General features: G+C 44.1%; 2 protein-coding genes across 3 annotated transcripts in view; both read right to left on the reverse strand.

Moving 5' to 3' along the window:
• Positions 1-10,555, reverse strand: part of kcnab1a (potassium voltage-gated channel subfamily A regulatory beta subunit 1a) — a 76,643-nt gene extending 66,088 nt beyond the window's left edge. Inside the window, exons 1-3 of one of the 2 annotated variants that reach the window (XM_048264567.1) lie at positions 10,392-10,555; positions 8,865-8,914; positions 8,543-8,640 (exon numbers count right to left, since the gene is read on the reverse strand). In XM_048264567.1, coding sequence (XP_048120524.1) covers positions 8,543-8,616 — 74 coding nt within the window. In that variant the 5' untranslated portion in view covers positions 8,617-8,640; positions 8,865-8,914; positions 10,392-10,555. Of the gene's footprint in view, positions 1-3,746; positions 4,201-8,542; positions 8,641-8,864; positions 8,915-10,391 lie in introns of those variants that run through there. The other variant, XM_048264563.1, reaches the window with a different exon arrangement.
• Positions 10,556-11,156: 601 nt separating this feature from the next.
• LOC125308473 (vomeronasal type-2 receptor 1) lies at positions 11,157-16,531 on the reverse strand. Its single transcript, XM_048265016.1, has 6 exons — positions 16,290-16,531; positions 15,378-15,669; positions 14,211-15,098; positions 13,748-13,975; positions 13,448-13,571; positions 11,157-12,731 (listed from the first exon to the last, which is right to left on the reverse strand). The coding sequence occupies exons 1-6, from the start codon at positions 16,529-16,531 to the stop codon at positions 11,656-11,658; spliced, it is 2,850 nt and encodes a 949-aa protein (XP_048120973.1). The 3' UTR covers positions 11,157-11,655.
• Between the last annotated feature and the right edge of the window lie 1,263 nt (positions 16,532-17,794).

Raw genomic sequence — 17,794 nt, forward strand, 5'->3', positions numbered from 1 at the left:
ACACACACACACACACACACACAAATACACACACACACACAAATGAGAATGTGTGGTCTACAGTATGTGCAATTGCCCCTGGTGTCAACCAGATCCATACCATCAACCATGAGGTCAGAAGTGTTGCGTAATCACTCTGTCCTGGGGGTTATTTCCAGCCAATCAACAGGGCACAAAATATCCACAAACATTTACGACTACAATTAAAGGGAATCCCCATGAGTACAGGGGGAGTACAGGGGCTTGCACATACAAATGCAATTTTAGCACTGGTGTGTGCTCTATGATCGCTGGCCAATGGACAATGGCAGAAGTCTAAGCTGAAATCACATCTCTTTTATTGCAGTAGCACATTCAGAAGTTATTTCCTCTGCTGTTGTGTTCACTTAATTTCCCTTGTTCTTATAATTTGATGTTAATATGGAAATTGTTATATAAGGCATCTTTTCCTAGAAGGGCCGTTCCCTGTCCTGTTGGGTTCTATGTGCTCTCCCATTTGAATACATCCACCACATACCACGGCAAGTTCCAGCGCTTAAGTCATAGCTGGGAATACAAGTGGGTGGAGGTTGTGGGAATTGTGTGGTCCATGAGAACAGCTCTGGGGGGGAACACGCATCGATGACTCCCCCTGCCTCTGGAAGGAGAAGAAAGGGATCACCTCCTCCACTTTGTATCAAACTCGAACCTTCTTCTTCTGATCTGTGTAAGATAGAACTGAGTTTGAGTCCCCAGGGAGTTGTTATTTTAAGAGCGCTAACTGATGTTGGCCTATTTGGCCATTGCCCTACAGGACGTCACTGATCTGTTTTACTTGTGATCAAATGAGGCAATGCATAAGAGGTGAAGAGCAATAAGCTTATGTCAGAACTTCTCACAAACTGTGTTATCTTCTTGATTTGTTAGATTGATAGTCTGTGTGGGGAGATTTAGCACTGTCATGTTGACACCATTTGTCCTTTTCCGGAGCTTAAAGCTGCGTACTTTAATGATCACAATGCCTTCTCAAGCCTCCTCCTTGACAAAAATGTAGCAGCCCATTTTTCAGGTCATCATTGAATGTTTTTTTTTTCACAGCCTGACTGGGCTCCAGACATCATATCTGGGATCACACTATATCTGAATGAATATGTAGCAAATTTGTAGCATGTGAACTTAGATTGAAACATTACAAAACAAATATGAGATAATTGAAGACAATTGAATGATCATATCTTCATTGTATTAACGTTACTGTCCAGAGTCCTAATTCTACAGAATGTCTAATAAATGTTAAGTACAGTCTTGGATGGAACATCATGAATCCAAACAGCTTTTATGTTTTCATTTCACTCCTCTCAGATACGATACCGAATGGATGACAAAGGGTGACAATCAGACAGAAGCCTCCTGATGGAATGTGTGTAATATTCCACCAATCAGAGGCTTGTATGTCCTTCTGCATCACACAGAAGGGGACGGATGATCTTTGACGTGTGTGTGTGTAACCATATCACCTCTTCTCTTGAGTTTGGCAGCCTTCTCCGAGGAGAGGAGAACAGCCTGCTGAATTTTTCAGTTAATGTCCCTGCACTGCAGCATTACCTGCCTCTAAACCTCAATTAGCCTTATCGGCCATCCTCCCTTTCTGTTTTTTCAAGCATTACTGAGAGGAAAAAAGGGCTTACAATGCAAAGGCAGTCAAGTGCAGTGAGGCGAGGCTGAGGAGGAGAAATCTGCAGAGACAACACGGAGAAGAGAGAGAGAGAGAGAGAGAGAGAAGAAGAGGAAGAGAAAGAGAGAGGAAGATGGTTGAGGGACTGATACCAGAGAGCTGCTGGCACTGTGTTCTAAAGATAAGGGGATCAGTCAACTGAAAGGATTCTTTCCAACTTTAAAGTCCAGTTCATAAACTACATTCTGCCATTATGGATGAATGTGACTTATGAAGATAAATTGAAAGATAAATATGCAAGTCCTCCAGACCCATTGTGTTTGCACAAATGTGAGAAGACCACAGGAAGATATATATAAAAAAAGATTCACAGCGTCCTTTTAAGAATACAGTGTGACAGACCAGAGAAAAAGCTGCAAGAAAGCGAAGGAGTTAGGCAGCTCTACTGGAAAAAATCACAGCAAAGCTCAAAAGTAGCCCCTTTGATGGTTGGAAAAGGTGAAGGAGTGTGGGTGTGAAAGCAAATCATGTGGACTGCAGAGGCTGTGGCAGCGCAGGTAGGAAGTGAGTTGGTGTGAGGTGTGAGCATAAAGAGTGCTCTGGGGCCTGGAGTTCAGCATCACACATCTAATCCCTTTATTCAAGTGTACAGAGGAAAAGACAAACGCTCACCAAGAGAACAAAAAGAAGGAAGAAATGGTGAACAGATTTTCCTCTCTAAGGTGAAGACATTCAACACCACTAAATGAACTGCTCTAATGGAGCTTGACTTGGCAGTTGGCCCGCTCAATCTGCCTCCATTTGTTTTTGTCACCAGGGAGATGGGAAATGTCAAAACACACCCTTATGGAGTTCGACAGATGCCATGCAACTGGATACTAATAGGAGAAGTTAGCAGCATCACAGTGTCCAATGAGAAGTTATATTTACCCAAGACAAACAGAAAAAAACAACTAAGGAAACAAAGACATGTTAATTGTAAAATACCATCAAACAACTGTTTGAGACCTTTTGCAATGTAAACTGCAAGATGATGGGTCTGTTTGAAACGGAAGACAGCTGCCTACTGCCTCTCTCCCTACATAGAGAGCTGTCTCACTAGACATGACTTTGGATTAAATGCATCTTTTAAAAATGAGCGTAGTACTCTACAATCTTTGGTTAACACTACGGTATGACGTTAGCAAAGGCCTGACATTAAACTAAAGCTTACGTAAGCTAGCAGGCTAACGGTATAAATTAGTTTTACGGCCGGCAGATATATCAGACCAGACACTATTAATGGTTACAACAATGGCATAATCAGATAGTAAATTGTTTATTTCTCATCTCAAATCTACAAATCTAAGCAAAATAAGGTCACACAAATGACATTTTAAACAGATTCAGCAGCCATTACCGATGTCATCCGCCATGTTTGTTTACCTTTCACAGCTGTTTCAGACGTTGCCGCAAGGGATTATGGGTAGGAGGGAGCATGAAGTGTGCATCGATGCTGCCTCCAAAAATGACTGTTATTTGGGAATTCTAAGAAATTTTAGAAGGCAGCAGAATTTGTTTTTTCGGTTTCAAACCGCACTTGCTGCCTTGCTCCAGATATCTTAAAAGGCAGCAACTTTACCCGTTTCGAACACACCCGATATCTTTTTCTCTTCCCCATCTCACGCATGAATGCATGCCATGGTTTTGATGCTCAGACATCAATTATGAAGACTGTCTTTGGTCAGGTTGATGACCTTTGTGATGAATGTAGCATCAATCATCAAGGCATAATATCAGACAGAAACAAATGTGTTATAATGTGTTTCTTTGTACCAGCTTTTGGTAACAGTCCAGACCACACATCTGAAACAAGTACAAAACTCTCTGCCAGCATAACTCCTCTTAACTCTCCAGACAACATCACCTCAGAGGGATGTGTGCAAGCTGTACTGGCATTGCATAACAAGACAGAGATGACTATTTCACATCTCATGCACCAACATAATCATAGATATTGTGTTATGCCAGTTATTCTGCGTAAACCCACACTGTGTCATTTTATTCCACATCCTCTTGTCCATCCTCCTCCTGTCCTCGCCTGTGCTCTCACCTGTAGGCCATGCCGGTCTGGTACGCCACCGTGTCCTCCCTGGACAGCCCACACAGCTTCAGGTACCAGTTGGTCTCGATCTCCCTGACCAGGGCGGCCTTGCGGGCACGCTGGAGCGCCGCCTGCTGGTGGAGGGTGTGCACGCGGTTTGAGTCTTGCGAGTTGCGGTGGGCGCGCAGCCCGCTGATGGAGGCCACCGAGTGCTTCCGGAGCCGGGCGGCGGGGTCCGGTCCACCTCCGGCCGCGCCGCTGCTGCGAGCTGCCAGCATGGTCGACCCAAGATGTCCTCCACCTCCTCAAACAAGCATCATGGTCAATCTCTCTGTTTTATGCTTTTAGGTGAATACACTGTCACCTGCCTTGTAACAGTCTCCTAATATCAACTCCTCTTTATTTTCCTCTCTACTTCCTGCTCTTCTTCTCTGTATCCTCCACTCCGTAGCTCTCTTATAACCTCCCCTTGTCCACGGGCTGAAACCAGATCCTCCAGGGCTCCTCTGCCTATCTGCTGGGCTGGAGTGGGACTGGGCAGGGCCAAGATGGGTTGCAGCCTGCTGGCTGCTGTCGGTTCCCTCCTGCTTTCAGAGGCAGACGCCCCACAGGGCTCACTGACTCGGGGATTAGCTCACCCTGGGAGGTGGCTGCAGGTGTTCCCCACAAATCCATAAGCCTCTCACACAGAGACCAGAACCACTCATGGGCCAGGAGCAGAACATACAGAGATGCAGGCACACAAAGAATAAAGAAGACAAACCATTTTATTCTAAATACGAGAACGGAATTTTGAACAAGAGCCTACAGGTATGTGTGGTCAGCTTAGTTATACTTGGCCGTGTATTAGCAGGACTGTGGAGTGCTATTTCATATGTCATTAGACCTACAAGGTTTTATTGTGAAAGGAATACCCCAAGCTCCTTAACACTCTGAGCTTTTAATAACACCACTTACAGAGTGTTGTGCACACACACATGCACACACACAGACTTTACATACGCATACAAAACCATGTGTGATAAAACTATCTATCTATTAAAGTAAAATATTGAGATTTAAATATCCATTTGCATATACATTCATCTAATACTTAATTATATGAATACCTCTTGTCTATTTTTTGTCTTCAATAACAAAGTAAATACTTGAATGAGTCAGTGTCTTTATAGCGGTCACTACTGTGGTCCTTAGAACACTAGAGAAGAAGGTCAGAATGTCTGGACATCATTAAGGATCTGCAGCTTATAAGCCAAATTTAACTGATCACATTATTCACACCTTTTAGTGCCTCTTTGGGAATAATTATGTTAATGTGTGATTGATGCTCTGCCAATGACCTTGCTGTTGTCTCCCTCCCTTCTCAACTACGTACTCTTGTTAGGCAGAGGAGTGAACCAGTGCCCAGTTCATTACCAGAACATGAACTTCTTTGGCCTAAACTTTCCTTGCTGATGCTCTGTCCTGAAGCACTGGAGTACTTATTTCTCACTTGAGTGCACAACAGAGAACCTTGCAAAACAGTTTTCACACACACACACACACACACACACACACACACACACACACACACGCACGCCCGCACACACACACCTCCTTCATTTTGAAGGTTACGAAAAAGGACTCCTTGATACATTCTTTCCATCATTACTGTCCGCTGGTTTGTATGCAAATCAATGCTAATCTCAGCCAAAGTGTAAATGAATTTGACAGAGTCCTGACAAGTTTGGCCAAGTTCAAACAGGCCTGTCTCCTGCAAGGAGCAATGCCAAAATCCGCCACAGAGGAACAAGATGAGAATTAACTGCATCGTTAGAATCATACTAATGAGAAAGTCCCTGGAGATGTACGAGAGATAGAGGGAGGGGCAGGTTGGGTTAGGGGATGGGTTAGGGGAGGAAAGGTGGGCAATGTCGGAAAGGTGTTAAAAATTATTAATCAATTAATAATCTAATTAATTCATAAATAATAAATAATTTCGAATCGGGTTATAATGATATAGAAACGTGAAATTAAAAGAAATCATTTGTAAACTCTATAGTAGGCTATGTTTTCATTAAAAAATAAGCTACCTACAATGCACGTGATTTCCTGCGGGCAGCCAGAATATCTGGCATGTTAGTTTCGTGGAAGTATAGGCTAGGTAGAAGGCTGCGTAAACATGGAAAACTGGCTAAAAACAGGGACACTGTCCAAAAGGCCTAATTAAAGCGATCGAAGAGGAGAAGCGAGAGAAACAGAGCAGGAGACAGGTAACGATGGAATGGGGGGCAGGTACGTGAGGCAATTCAGGATGTAGAAGGTGGTCTGCGGGAAAAAAAGTCTGGGAACCGCTGGGTTAGGGGTTGGGTTAGGGGTTGGGTTAGGGGTTGGGCATGAAAGTAAAAAAGAACAAAAGAGAGGGAGATTATGTGACAGTCAGAAACGGTGCTTTGTCCTAAATTAATTAATACCACAGAATCAGACATAGACATTGGTCTGCTTCTGTGATCACCTGTGGATGCACCTTCTCTCTGATGACTCGGAAAGTGACATAAGTGTTGAATACTTGGAAACCTTTGGTTAAATCACTATGTAAATTATCGGTCCAAAATCCCCTTTAAAACGCCAGCTTCCAGAATGCTGGAACAGGAACTATGTTGAATTATTGAGTTGAGATTCTCGGTAATGACTATCTGATGACACACAACCACAACTCCTGTCATTCTAGTCTCAAAACGTTGGGTCACCACAACCCAAATGAGTCACATAATCCACAGACTACAAAGGACAAGGGGCTCTGGGACTGCTGCACACATGCATACTGACCAAGAGAACGGCTACAGAGCGGACCTGACCTTCATCTGGCCCATAGTTGCGTGCCATGTTAGGCATAAGATAGCTGAGGTGTGCGTGACTGGTACGGAGTCAGTCAGAGGACACACTGAGCAGACAGACACTGTTGCCGTTTGTAGGGGGTGATGGAAAACCCTTTCAGGATATCACTACTCGGCATTAATGTCCCTATAACCTCTTCGCCTGTCAATCACCAAAGGCCACCCAGTTCAACCCAGTTGTGCACTGCTCTGAATATATTAAATGGTCCTTGAGGCAATTATATCAGCAAGTTAAAGCAAGTTAAAGCAAATTCAATTTGTAACAACATAACTGCCAAATACTGAAGTGCTAAATGCTGAATTATAGCTGTATAAATTACTCAAGTTCAATTATTGATTGATTCTCGTTAACATTTGAAATGCCTCCAGTAATATCTGTAATTACAATACAATATGTACAGGAAACAGGCAGCAGGACATATTGCATATTGAGTATTGAGAACAAAAATTTCACAACAGCAACATTCAGCAACAGCAACAAAACACACTTTTCCCTGTGTGCATTGTGGCAGATAGATGTTGGGAAGAGACAAGCTTCAATAGAATCATATAGACCATATACACAACATAGTCATCTCATCATATGCAACATAGCCATCTCATCATATAGACCATATGCAACATGTGACAAAACTAGAACATGATGAAAAAAGTCAGACTAAAATACCATATGTACAGTCACAGTAGACAGAGAAAACTATAACTATAGGGAATTAAACAGATTCACACAGAGAAGGATTTTTTTTGTCCTGCTTCCCTGAAAAAACCCATGATCCATCATACAATTTCTTGGCACAAATACTGAGTAAAAGTTGTTTGGTAGTTTTTTAATAACATGCAGCACGATAAGGAGAACATATTTTTCTTATGTGCAGTCCACATGCAGGCTTTAAACAATATCATAAATCACCACAATGTGTGTTTGTCTTGTGTGTGTGTGTGTGTGTGTGTGTGTATGTGTGTGTGTGTGTGTGACTGAAGACTGAAGACTGTCAGAAACTAATGATTACAGTAAGAATGAATATAAGCCTTCAAACAGACAAGGTGTCCTTTTACAGTGTGACATTCTACTACTGAGGGAGGAACTGTGCGTGGATGAGATTTCCTCCATGGGCATGAGAACCGCTCCTTGTTAACATGAGTCCCCTGGGTGACTCAGCCCGTAGTATCCTGTTCCCAAACAGACAACTACCATTACTCACGCTATTGTTAACTGGAGTGTTGTCTTTAAAGCACACGGACCAAACAGCGACTAAGTGACCCGGTGGTCCACATAAACAAGTCTACTTTCTCATTTCTACTGATGGAAGTGGACAGACATATTGTGTCACCTCTTATGGCCTCATGTCAATACAGGGGACAAGAAATAGCACTCCAAAAAGGAAGATCAGAATCCACCAAAACATGATCATTTATCAGTAACTTTAGATAATGAGTTTCAGCACCACATGTCAGTTACCCAGTAACTTCTACAGCATGTACATATGTTAGGGCAGTGTTTCTTTCCTAAAGCCTTTACTCAAACAATCTGGTATATGGCCAATATCTTTCAATAGAATATCTCTCCAATATCTTTCAAAATATCTCTCCAATAGAATAACAGTATAACACTGAGAGCAGTTCCATTTCCTTTGCTGTGCAATATTCATGAAAGTCAATGTGTCATACATGCACACACATATAGCCTATACATATGCATACACATGTTCTGACAGGTGACTTCACAGGACTGTTAACCGCAGCTAGAAACAGACGGGTATCCACTTACAAAGCCCTTCTGCGATCTCTATGGCCACTCATACAAACAAAAACAGTCTGCCATCAGACAGTAGCCTGTGATTAGACTTAAACGTATATGTAGACAGTCTGAGTTCCTGTAACAACAGCTTACAAGCATGGTGATAATAAGGATCATCAGTGTGGTCCCACCTGTACAGCATCTTGGTATGTCTGGGATGTCGGTCGCCATAACTTGCCACACCATGCGCCATTGCATTAGGCATCAGTTAGGATGTACAGATTAAGCTCTGAAATAGAAAACATCGTTTTAGGACTAGAACACAAATCATTTGCACTGATTTGTTTGCATGTAATCTGCAGTCTTTCAGAGTATAAAACTTGGCATAAATGTCTCTATCCCTGTCAAGTTCCTGTCAAGCTCAGAAACTTAAAAATTTAATCAACAATTAACTTGTTAGGAGGTACAAACAGCTATATAGTTCAATTAATTGGAATTAATAATGTAGCCTACATGAATTAGTATATCCATGGAAACTTCAAGACCTCAGGATCCTAGGAAGTCTGAAATGCAAAGGCATTGAGTGAAGTACTAAACTGTGGATGCAAATAAATCTCCCCTGTGTTTTTGTCATTAAAACACAACACACTCTGTCACAACTCTTTTGAAAAAAAGAAAATACAGTATATATCTTTATATTTCTGTCGTAAAAATATCAAAGATGCCGACACCATTGACATGACATGCTTAAAGTCAGAAATAAAACTGCAAAACAATCAATTATCTTTAAAATAATGTCAATTGTTATTTACTGCAGAAACATGGGCAAATATTTTCTAATCTGAAGAAAACTCAAATTTTCCATATACTGTATTGGCACAATTTATATAGGTTCCATTTAAATTACGTTCACATTTCATTTGCATTGCCAAGACACTATAGACAGTACATAACAACTATGCAAGTAATTTAACATTTAAAATGCTGCAATACACTTCAAAACTCCAATTAATCTGTGACCATGATGTGTTACATCATTTTCACTAATAGACCTTTTCTGTGATATAACACTGAAATATGGCTTGCATGATTACATCTCAAAGATTGCCTCTCACTGATATTTGCTGGCAGTGCCAGTCTAGTGTTATTTTCACCCATTTTCTTGCACACTGGATATGATTCATATCCCGGACACCTATTTGAATGTTCCACCCTACAAATGTTTCAAACATCACCTGGCCTAGGCAATGCCTGGCAATGCCTGACCAATGAGGTTGGCCAAATGTTAGCCAATCAAGGTGCAATATTATTCATGTCATATCTCCAGGGATTCTGACATCCTCCAATTAAATGTGCCATTATGTTACTAGTTTAATATAACTACAGACACAAAAAAATATTTTTTTATGAAGAAATGAAACAAAATGAATTGATCATTTGAATTTTATTCCACTTCATTCAAAATGAGTAGCTTGCAATAGCACACTTAAAGATTATGGAGGACAAAGAGGATTTGAGAAAACTGAGAACTTATAGAGAACTGTTTTAACAACATTTGAAATTTGCCAAAGCAATTGGATAAAATGTCATTAGGGCACCACACACTATTGATAATAGCCAGGAGAGCTGGACCCCATGGCCAACAGCCCTGCACTGGACACATGGCTCATCCTGTATTTATAGCACTGCCCTATGTGCATGCCACCACAGATGTCACACACAGACCCAAAGAAACACGGCTGTCAACTTTTACTGCCACTGTAGTGCACTCTGCTGTCTGTTGAGTGACATTTCTACCTAGATTCTTTCGAATCAGATAGACACACACACACACACACACACACACACACACACACACACACACACACACACACACAAACACACACACATACACAAACACACACACACACACACACCTGAAATCACTCCCTATCAGGTTGGAGTAAACATGACCCCTGGATCAGCTGAGCCAAGAGGCCCAAAGCACTCCAGAGATCTCCACCATTTCGACATTCACTCATCTCAGCTTTCAGCCATTACCTTTCACGTCCTGTCTGCTCCTCTCCTCACTGGCCTTCTCTCTCTCCGGCTTACGTACTTCAGTCCCACTACTGGCAGGGTGATCTTCAACTTGTTTACACACAAACACACAAACACACTCACGCACGCCACACACACAACAAGGTCCTCCTCCGGCATGCCAGGCCATCCTTCACGGAAGTGTGTTGTTACACTTCCAATTATAGAACAATATCATCACACCACAAGGCCTCTGAGGAGGCGCCAGACTCCGACGTAAACTTCTCCATACTCCATACCCGCCACTCCACAAGGAGCCGGGCCAGACAGCTGACACCGGGGCCCTCCCAGGGAATGCATGTATGGTCACCACTGCAGCTCTAAGGGACTGGGGAATAGAAATGGGCTTTATGTTTCCAAGTACTGAATCTGAGATTTAGGCTGATGCCTATAGGGCATAGTCTTTTGTGCAGCCAAGCCATAATTATTGATGAGGTGTGACTATTGACAAGTGTGTGGAAGTGGTGATAGGACACCAAAATAGAAAAGGGTAAACACAGAGAGTTGAGGTCAAAGGTTAAGATATCACCACCCTGGAGATCAACAGTGGCGCTAATATTAACTGTACCATTAATGATTAAAAAACAGAATGGAAAACATTTTACCGGTACTATATAATCGTGTAATGATGTAAACATTGGATAAATAAAAACACAGAAGAGAATTGACTATAAAGTAGAATTTATTCAGTGAGCTGAGAGAAAGTACATCATATTGTAACTCAAAACTAGATATTGACTCTGACGTAACAGCTGTTGAAGTCATGTCACATTACTATGTACACGGTACCAGCAATTTAATTGAATCTGGTCATTAAATTTCATTCACTTCACTGATTAATAACACAATAGAACTGACATAAATAATGAATCAATAAATTATTTGAATTGGGAATTGATTGCAACCAAGTATTCCTGGGCTATCTAACCAAGTGAACTGCTGATGAGTTGAGGATGAGGGAGGAGGGTATTGTATTCTTATGCATTATAAGCTATATATTTAGGGACTGAATGAGCATCTCTATTCCTAATGTTGGCATTTGCTTCAGAGACTTTTGGGCTGTTACAGTACGAAGCCATTGATTAAGCTTTGTTTCAGCAAAATGCCACCAGTGTCCAATGTGGTACCAAATCTAGACAGACCCCCAATGACATGGCTAAAGTGCGGAACAGGCCGTAACACAGCCCCATTGAGAGAGGAGGGTGAGGCACGTGCCGGTCAGCCATCAGCCGTCCACGCTCACAGTGGAGACGGTGGTGGTGGTGAGCGAGGCGGAGGTGCCTGTGTTGGAGCCGTCCGCGCCCTTGACCCGCGGCCTCATTTGCTCCTGGGTGTTCTGCTCGGGCTTGACCAGCAGCACGTAGCACTTGGGCAAGAAGATGCAGGCCAGCAGGCCGAAGCTGGAGGCCAAGATGGCAAAGATCTGCACGGCCACCATGAACTTGCCACGCGTGCTCAGGTAGGCCGGCACGAAGGAGATCCAGACGATGAAGAAGACCAGCATGCCGAAGGTGATGGACTTCGCCTCGCTGAAGTGGTCCTCCAGCTTGCGGGCAGTGAAGGCGAAGCCGAACGCCAGCAGCGCCAGCAGGATGTCGTAGGCGAAGATGCAGCTGATGAAGACCACGCTGCCTGGGTCGCACTCCAGGATGATCTTGATGTTCTGCGAGGCCATGTTCTTGGTGGGGTGTGGGGGGAGCAGGCACAGCCACACGGTGCAGGCCACCGCCTGGACGAGGGTGCACACCACCACCATCGCCCGCTGGTGGGCCGGCTTGAGGGCGTCCGCGTCAGTCTTGGGCGCAGGGGGAGCCGGCGTGGTCTGCACGACGTCCGGGCTCTGCTCGGCAGCGGTGGCGGCTGCTGCTGCTTTGGCGGCGGCCTTTGCGGCAGACCGGACTTGCTTGATGGCACAGGCGCGGAGCATGAGGATGACGGACTTGCCCATGATGGAGGAGAGGCAGAGGGCGAAGCCCAGGGCCAGGGCCACCTGGCTGGTCATGCACGACCAGGGATGCGGCTCGCCGAGGAAGACGATGGAGCACAGGAAGGTGACCACCAGCGAGAAGAGCAGGAAGAAGCTGAGCAGCGCGTCGTTCACCTGCACCATGGGCGTGCGCAGGTGCACCAGGAACACGCCGGCCACCACGATGGTCACCAGCGCCCCGAACGCAGAGATCGCAATCAGCGTGATGCCCAGGGGCTCCCCAAAGTCCAGGAACTCAATGGTCTTTGGCACGCAGGTGTCACGATTGGCATTGGACCAGTAGTCCTCACTGCACTGGATACATGCTCGAGAATCTATGGAGAGAGGCCAGAAAAGAGACCAGACAAAACATTTAAGGGGATAGACTGTCAGGTGCGGGTCAGTAATTTGATGGTCGTTATGGTGTCTGGCGAGGGGAGCGTCACATGATACGGGGTGGGCTGTGTTTGTGTAAGTTCATTTGTGCTCAGGCACAGCTGCTGCACTGCATTGGGTGTATGACTTCATACAGCACACAATCCCAAAGTGGCACATACATAGAGCATGAACAGGACTTCGACTACACTCACACACATACACACACACACACACATATACATATGAAGATTTATTTATCTGATGTGTTTTTGCTTAATTCTTCTATTTTGATCTCTTTGTTCAATTCATATATTAGCCATTTTGTACTGTACTATATTCATTTGTTTTCATTTGTAAAGCGTTTTGGATCAGCTTTTGTTATGTTAAATGTGCTCTATAAACTGACTTGACTTAACCATGTGAAGTCCTCCTGTGTCCTGTTAGCAGCAGTACAGACAGGATACAGCTGACATACTATATGCATGCAAATAATGAGCAAATAGATATAGTATCTATTAAAAATCTATTAATAGATATTGGCTCTGCGAGTAACCAAAACTATTCTATCCTCAACTTGCACATAATAATGTCGACTACTAAGATCATACTACATGACCAGACCACTTATACATTTTTGATCCTTTTTTGCACTCTGATGAGTTTGCCCAGTTACCTGTAGTGTTACTGATTTCTCCATCTGCACAAGGGATGCAGTCAAAGCAGCAGACGGGCTCCCCCTGCCTGATGCCTTTCCTGGTGCCTGGTTGGCATATCTCACTGCACACAGAGTGTGGTACCTAGAAACAACCAGCAGAGGGCACCATAGACCTAATGAGACTCATGAGTGTTTACATGGTCAAGTCTGCGCTACACATGTGATCTGACCAGACATATGATAGGCATTACTGGCACCACCCAATTAAATGTGGGCATTATGGACAATGGTAATGACGGACATTATGTTCCCACTGACCTCTAGGACGTCATTGTTCCAGATGATGGAGGCATTGTTTATGGTCATCCTGGAGTTGTCTGGAGCGGTGCTGTTGTAGAAGCCGACCTGTACGTAAGAGAGCTCCCCCGCTGGAGTCATCTGCCAGTTGATGATGTCATACAGGCCATCCACATCTCCGTCTTTGAATTCAAACCTCTCACCCGTGTGCCGTACAACGAATTGGACGTTTTTCAAGTAGTACATCAACTTCAGGGCGAAAAAAATGAGCATAGTTAGCATAATGGTACACATGCCGTTGCACAACAAACCACATGAAGACTTTGCTGTTGTGGCCATGTTAAGTGTGTATGAGTATGTCTGAATGTACATCATCCGTATGTGTCTCAGTGTGCCTGTATTCATGGTTTGGGGGGGACTGTGGACTGAAGTGCATGTGTTTCTACTGCGCAACCCATTACCAACAGCATACCCAGCCACCCACCTGCCAAGGTTCAAAGTTGTCAATGTCTGCGCAGGTCCCGTTCTCAAAGGGCCCTTTCCCTGGCTCACAGTGCTCTAGGTTGTGCAGGGCATGCGCTACAGTGTAGACGGCCTTGTAGACGCTGTAGGTAAGCCGCAGCTGGGATACGTCTGTGTAGGTGTTGTTCAGATGCTGCAGAGACTCACGGCCTGAGCACAGGCCCTCTGGCACCACCCTGGCCACTGCCCGGGTCGCCGTGGTGTTGCCGGCCTCCAGGGCCGCCCGCACAGCCCTGGCCTTGCCGTTGCGCAGGGCACGGCCGTAGTCCAGTGTGCAGTTGAACGCCGTCTCCCAGAACTCCTCGGTGAGCGGGTGCTCGTACGGGTCGATGTTCAGCAGGTGGGCCTGCAGGCCGGGGATGTCGGCGTGGCGCAGGCCGAAGCCCAGCGTGCCGCCCAGCACCTGCTGTATGCCCGGGTGGCGTGCGATGGCTGCCGAGGTGACCCAGGCCTCGCTGGCAATCCACGTGCGGTTGGTGACATTCTGCTGGAGCAGCTCGTCCAGCAGCGGGCTGAGGTCCACGTCCGAGGAGAAGACTACGACGATCTTGGCAGTGGACTTCACCACTGCCTGCACGATCCGTTGGATGTCCTCGGACGAGCTGACCTTGGGCAGTGTCTCGGAGAAGGAGATGCACACGCCCGCCTCCTCCACCTGCTCCTTGAACTCCTTGATGCCGTACTTGCCATAGTCGTCATCAGACGCTATGGTGCCCACCCACGTCCAGCCGAAGTGCAGCACCACCTGGGCCATGGCTGAGGACTGGTGGACATCACTGGGGATGGTGCGCAGGAACGTGGGGAACTGGAACTGACTTTCCAGCACAGAGCAGGACGATGAATAACTCACCTGCAAATGATTATCATGAAATATACAATGGGATAAAAATATAGAATGATAATATAGGGTGTGCTGACGCATCTTAAACAAAACTGACGAAATGTTATGGAATCCTATATCATGTGACTATAATACATTAGAATTTCAGTGAATTTATTATGTTAGAAGTATATATGATATATTTGATATTGCATTGTAAAAATCACAGGCCTACTTAATACATAAAGTAATATGATGTCAGATGTGATTATGTCTTCTGTGAAAGAGCGGTCATGTCATGTTCTGCACCTGAGGGAAGTAGTAGAGGCCTAGGATGCGAGCTGTGGCGATGGAGAGGTCAGACCCGCCCGCCCCCACTAGAGCAGCCAGTGGGGGTCCAGAGCCACAGCGGTAGTTGGGCACGGCCTCGTCCTGCCCTGTGAGGTAGGTCAGGGTGCCCTCCACTGCTTTGGAGATGGTGAAGCACGAGTCATAGATGACGTAGCCCAGATCTGTCTCTGGCAGGAGGTCTGGACTAGCATTTATTTCCTTAATGGCAAACAGCATGGTCTGTGTCCAGCGGAAGGCACGGAAGTTAAATCTGAGGGGTTAATAATTTCATCAAAATATAGACCAAGGATATACATTATCTAGCCTATGACAAATGCAGGAATCCAAGTGCCACATTAAAACATTTTATCAGTTGTTTAATTCATTATTCAGTTTTCTTAGAAAGTCATAAATACTATTTAATTATATTGATTATTCCATCTGTTGGAGGCAATGGTAATAGCGCAGTGTCTTTTGTTGGGTGTAAAATATAATTTTAGCCACCAGATGACGCCAAATACATTCAAGTAAATGAAAAGTCTTGAAGTGAAAGTCTGTGAAATCAATAGATTGGTGCTGGTTATTGTGGTGCATAAATCGTGGCTGTCATTTGATTAGTCAGTGAGAGACGCAATTTAATTGGTTCTACGTCAGATGCGGTGGTCTGGCATGACCACTTGGTTCTTTATCGTAATAGGCAGACAAGATGACAAGATAGAGTAGGCCTAACGGACATTGATATGAGACGCAACAAGATTAGTCTATTTTTACAAAGAATAAACCATAAAGAGATTCATAAAGATTAACTAACAAAGCAGTGAAATGACAACAAAACATCTATGCCCATGTAAAGTCTCAAACCAATGTCACGCAAGATCATGATATTCTTACCCTTCGCATCCAGTCGATACAGGTTCCGATGTCGTGTTGCTAGCAGTTGAAGCAAGGTGGTTGTGAACGGAAAACATGCCGCCTATGACCACCGTTTTCTTTTCCACACTTTTATAACCATTTAAATTGAATTTGGCCTTCAATTTACAACTCGCCTGCGCGTCAGCCGTTGTGCAAAAATAAATAACTACTATAGCATAAACTAGTAACTTACATTTAGTCTCATACCCCCTGAACTCCATGTCAGTGAGTGAGAAGTAAAGCCTACCTGTTGCGGATACAATAGAGCTTGCACTGATAATTGTTTTCACAGGTAGCGGCACCTTCATCATTTCCCAAGGGACTTTTCCTGTTGCATAAGTCAACCGCAAGGCTGTGCACAGATTATTTGAAAATGTTTCATGATTTTATTTCTAGACTTTATGTTGGCTATGGGTAGTCTATATGTGCAAAAATAATATTATTAATAAAAATCAGGACATGAAGTTCACATTACAGGTGTTGAGGTCAGTTGTTGCACAGTGAGACCACTAATGTAGACTAGGCCTCCCACTACTAACCAACTCCTCCTCCATCACTACAAGTCTGCTACTACTAGGCTAACAATAATGATAATAATAATAAATATAATAATGATGATGATGATAATGATAATATAATGTTGTTCTTTTGATAGCTTTCTGTAGCCATACCAGTGTTGTAACACCACAAGTTGTAGGTACAAGAAAAAAGTTTCCTGAATAGCCAACACACTCTGACCTAGAGGCCTTCCTGCCTAGCTTAATTACATTTTCAGAACTGGAACAGACAGCCATATGGGACTTGACCTATCAAACAATGCATTAATTAACACATTCGAGAAACATTTGAGTGACTATCAAAACATTAAATGCTAGGGGATCCAAATTAATTACATAGTGCATGCAGTGGCTTGCAAAGACTCTGCTTGAAAGCCCACTTGTTATTAGGCAAGCTTTCCCCTGATGTGGGTAGCATGGTAATGGTCTCCATACAGTATCGCTACCATCCTCTGGGATGGAGTTGTTTAGACGTTGTGCTTGTCACTACTCGTCCTTCAGTGAGACGTGAGTCTCACACCTGTGCCCTGATGTGTCAGGGGAGCGGGGGAGTCAGGGAGAGTGCACCTGCAGCCAGGGTTCAGCTGTCAGTTGTTTATGAGACAATGATGTCGGGGGGAAAATATTGTAATAACCTTAAAAGAGAATGATTTAATTCTACAGAATTATAAAATATAGAGAAATACATTGTGAACATAATCACATGTTCTGGATAAACTGATGAATTAAGATGCACACATAACAAAAGCTTAGTTTCTATGTCAGCTAGTGGGGAATGTTAAAAGAACAGAGGAGATGGTTTTCGATTCTAGAGGAGTGGTCTGAGGCCTGTGGTCATCCACAATGAAACCATCTCACTCACAGTGTTACTGTTTTTATTGATAGTTCACACCAGGAGCACACATTGATTCTGTTGCACACATTTTG

Source organism: Alosa alosa, chromosome 15 (assembly GCF_017589495.1).
Source record: "Alosa alosa isolate M-15738 ecotype Scorff River chromosome 15, AALO_Geno_1.1, whole genome shotgun sequence".
NCBI lineage: Eukaryota > Metazoa > Chordata > Actinopteri > Clupeiformes > Clupeidae > Alosa > Alosa alosa.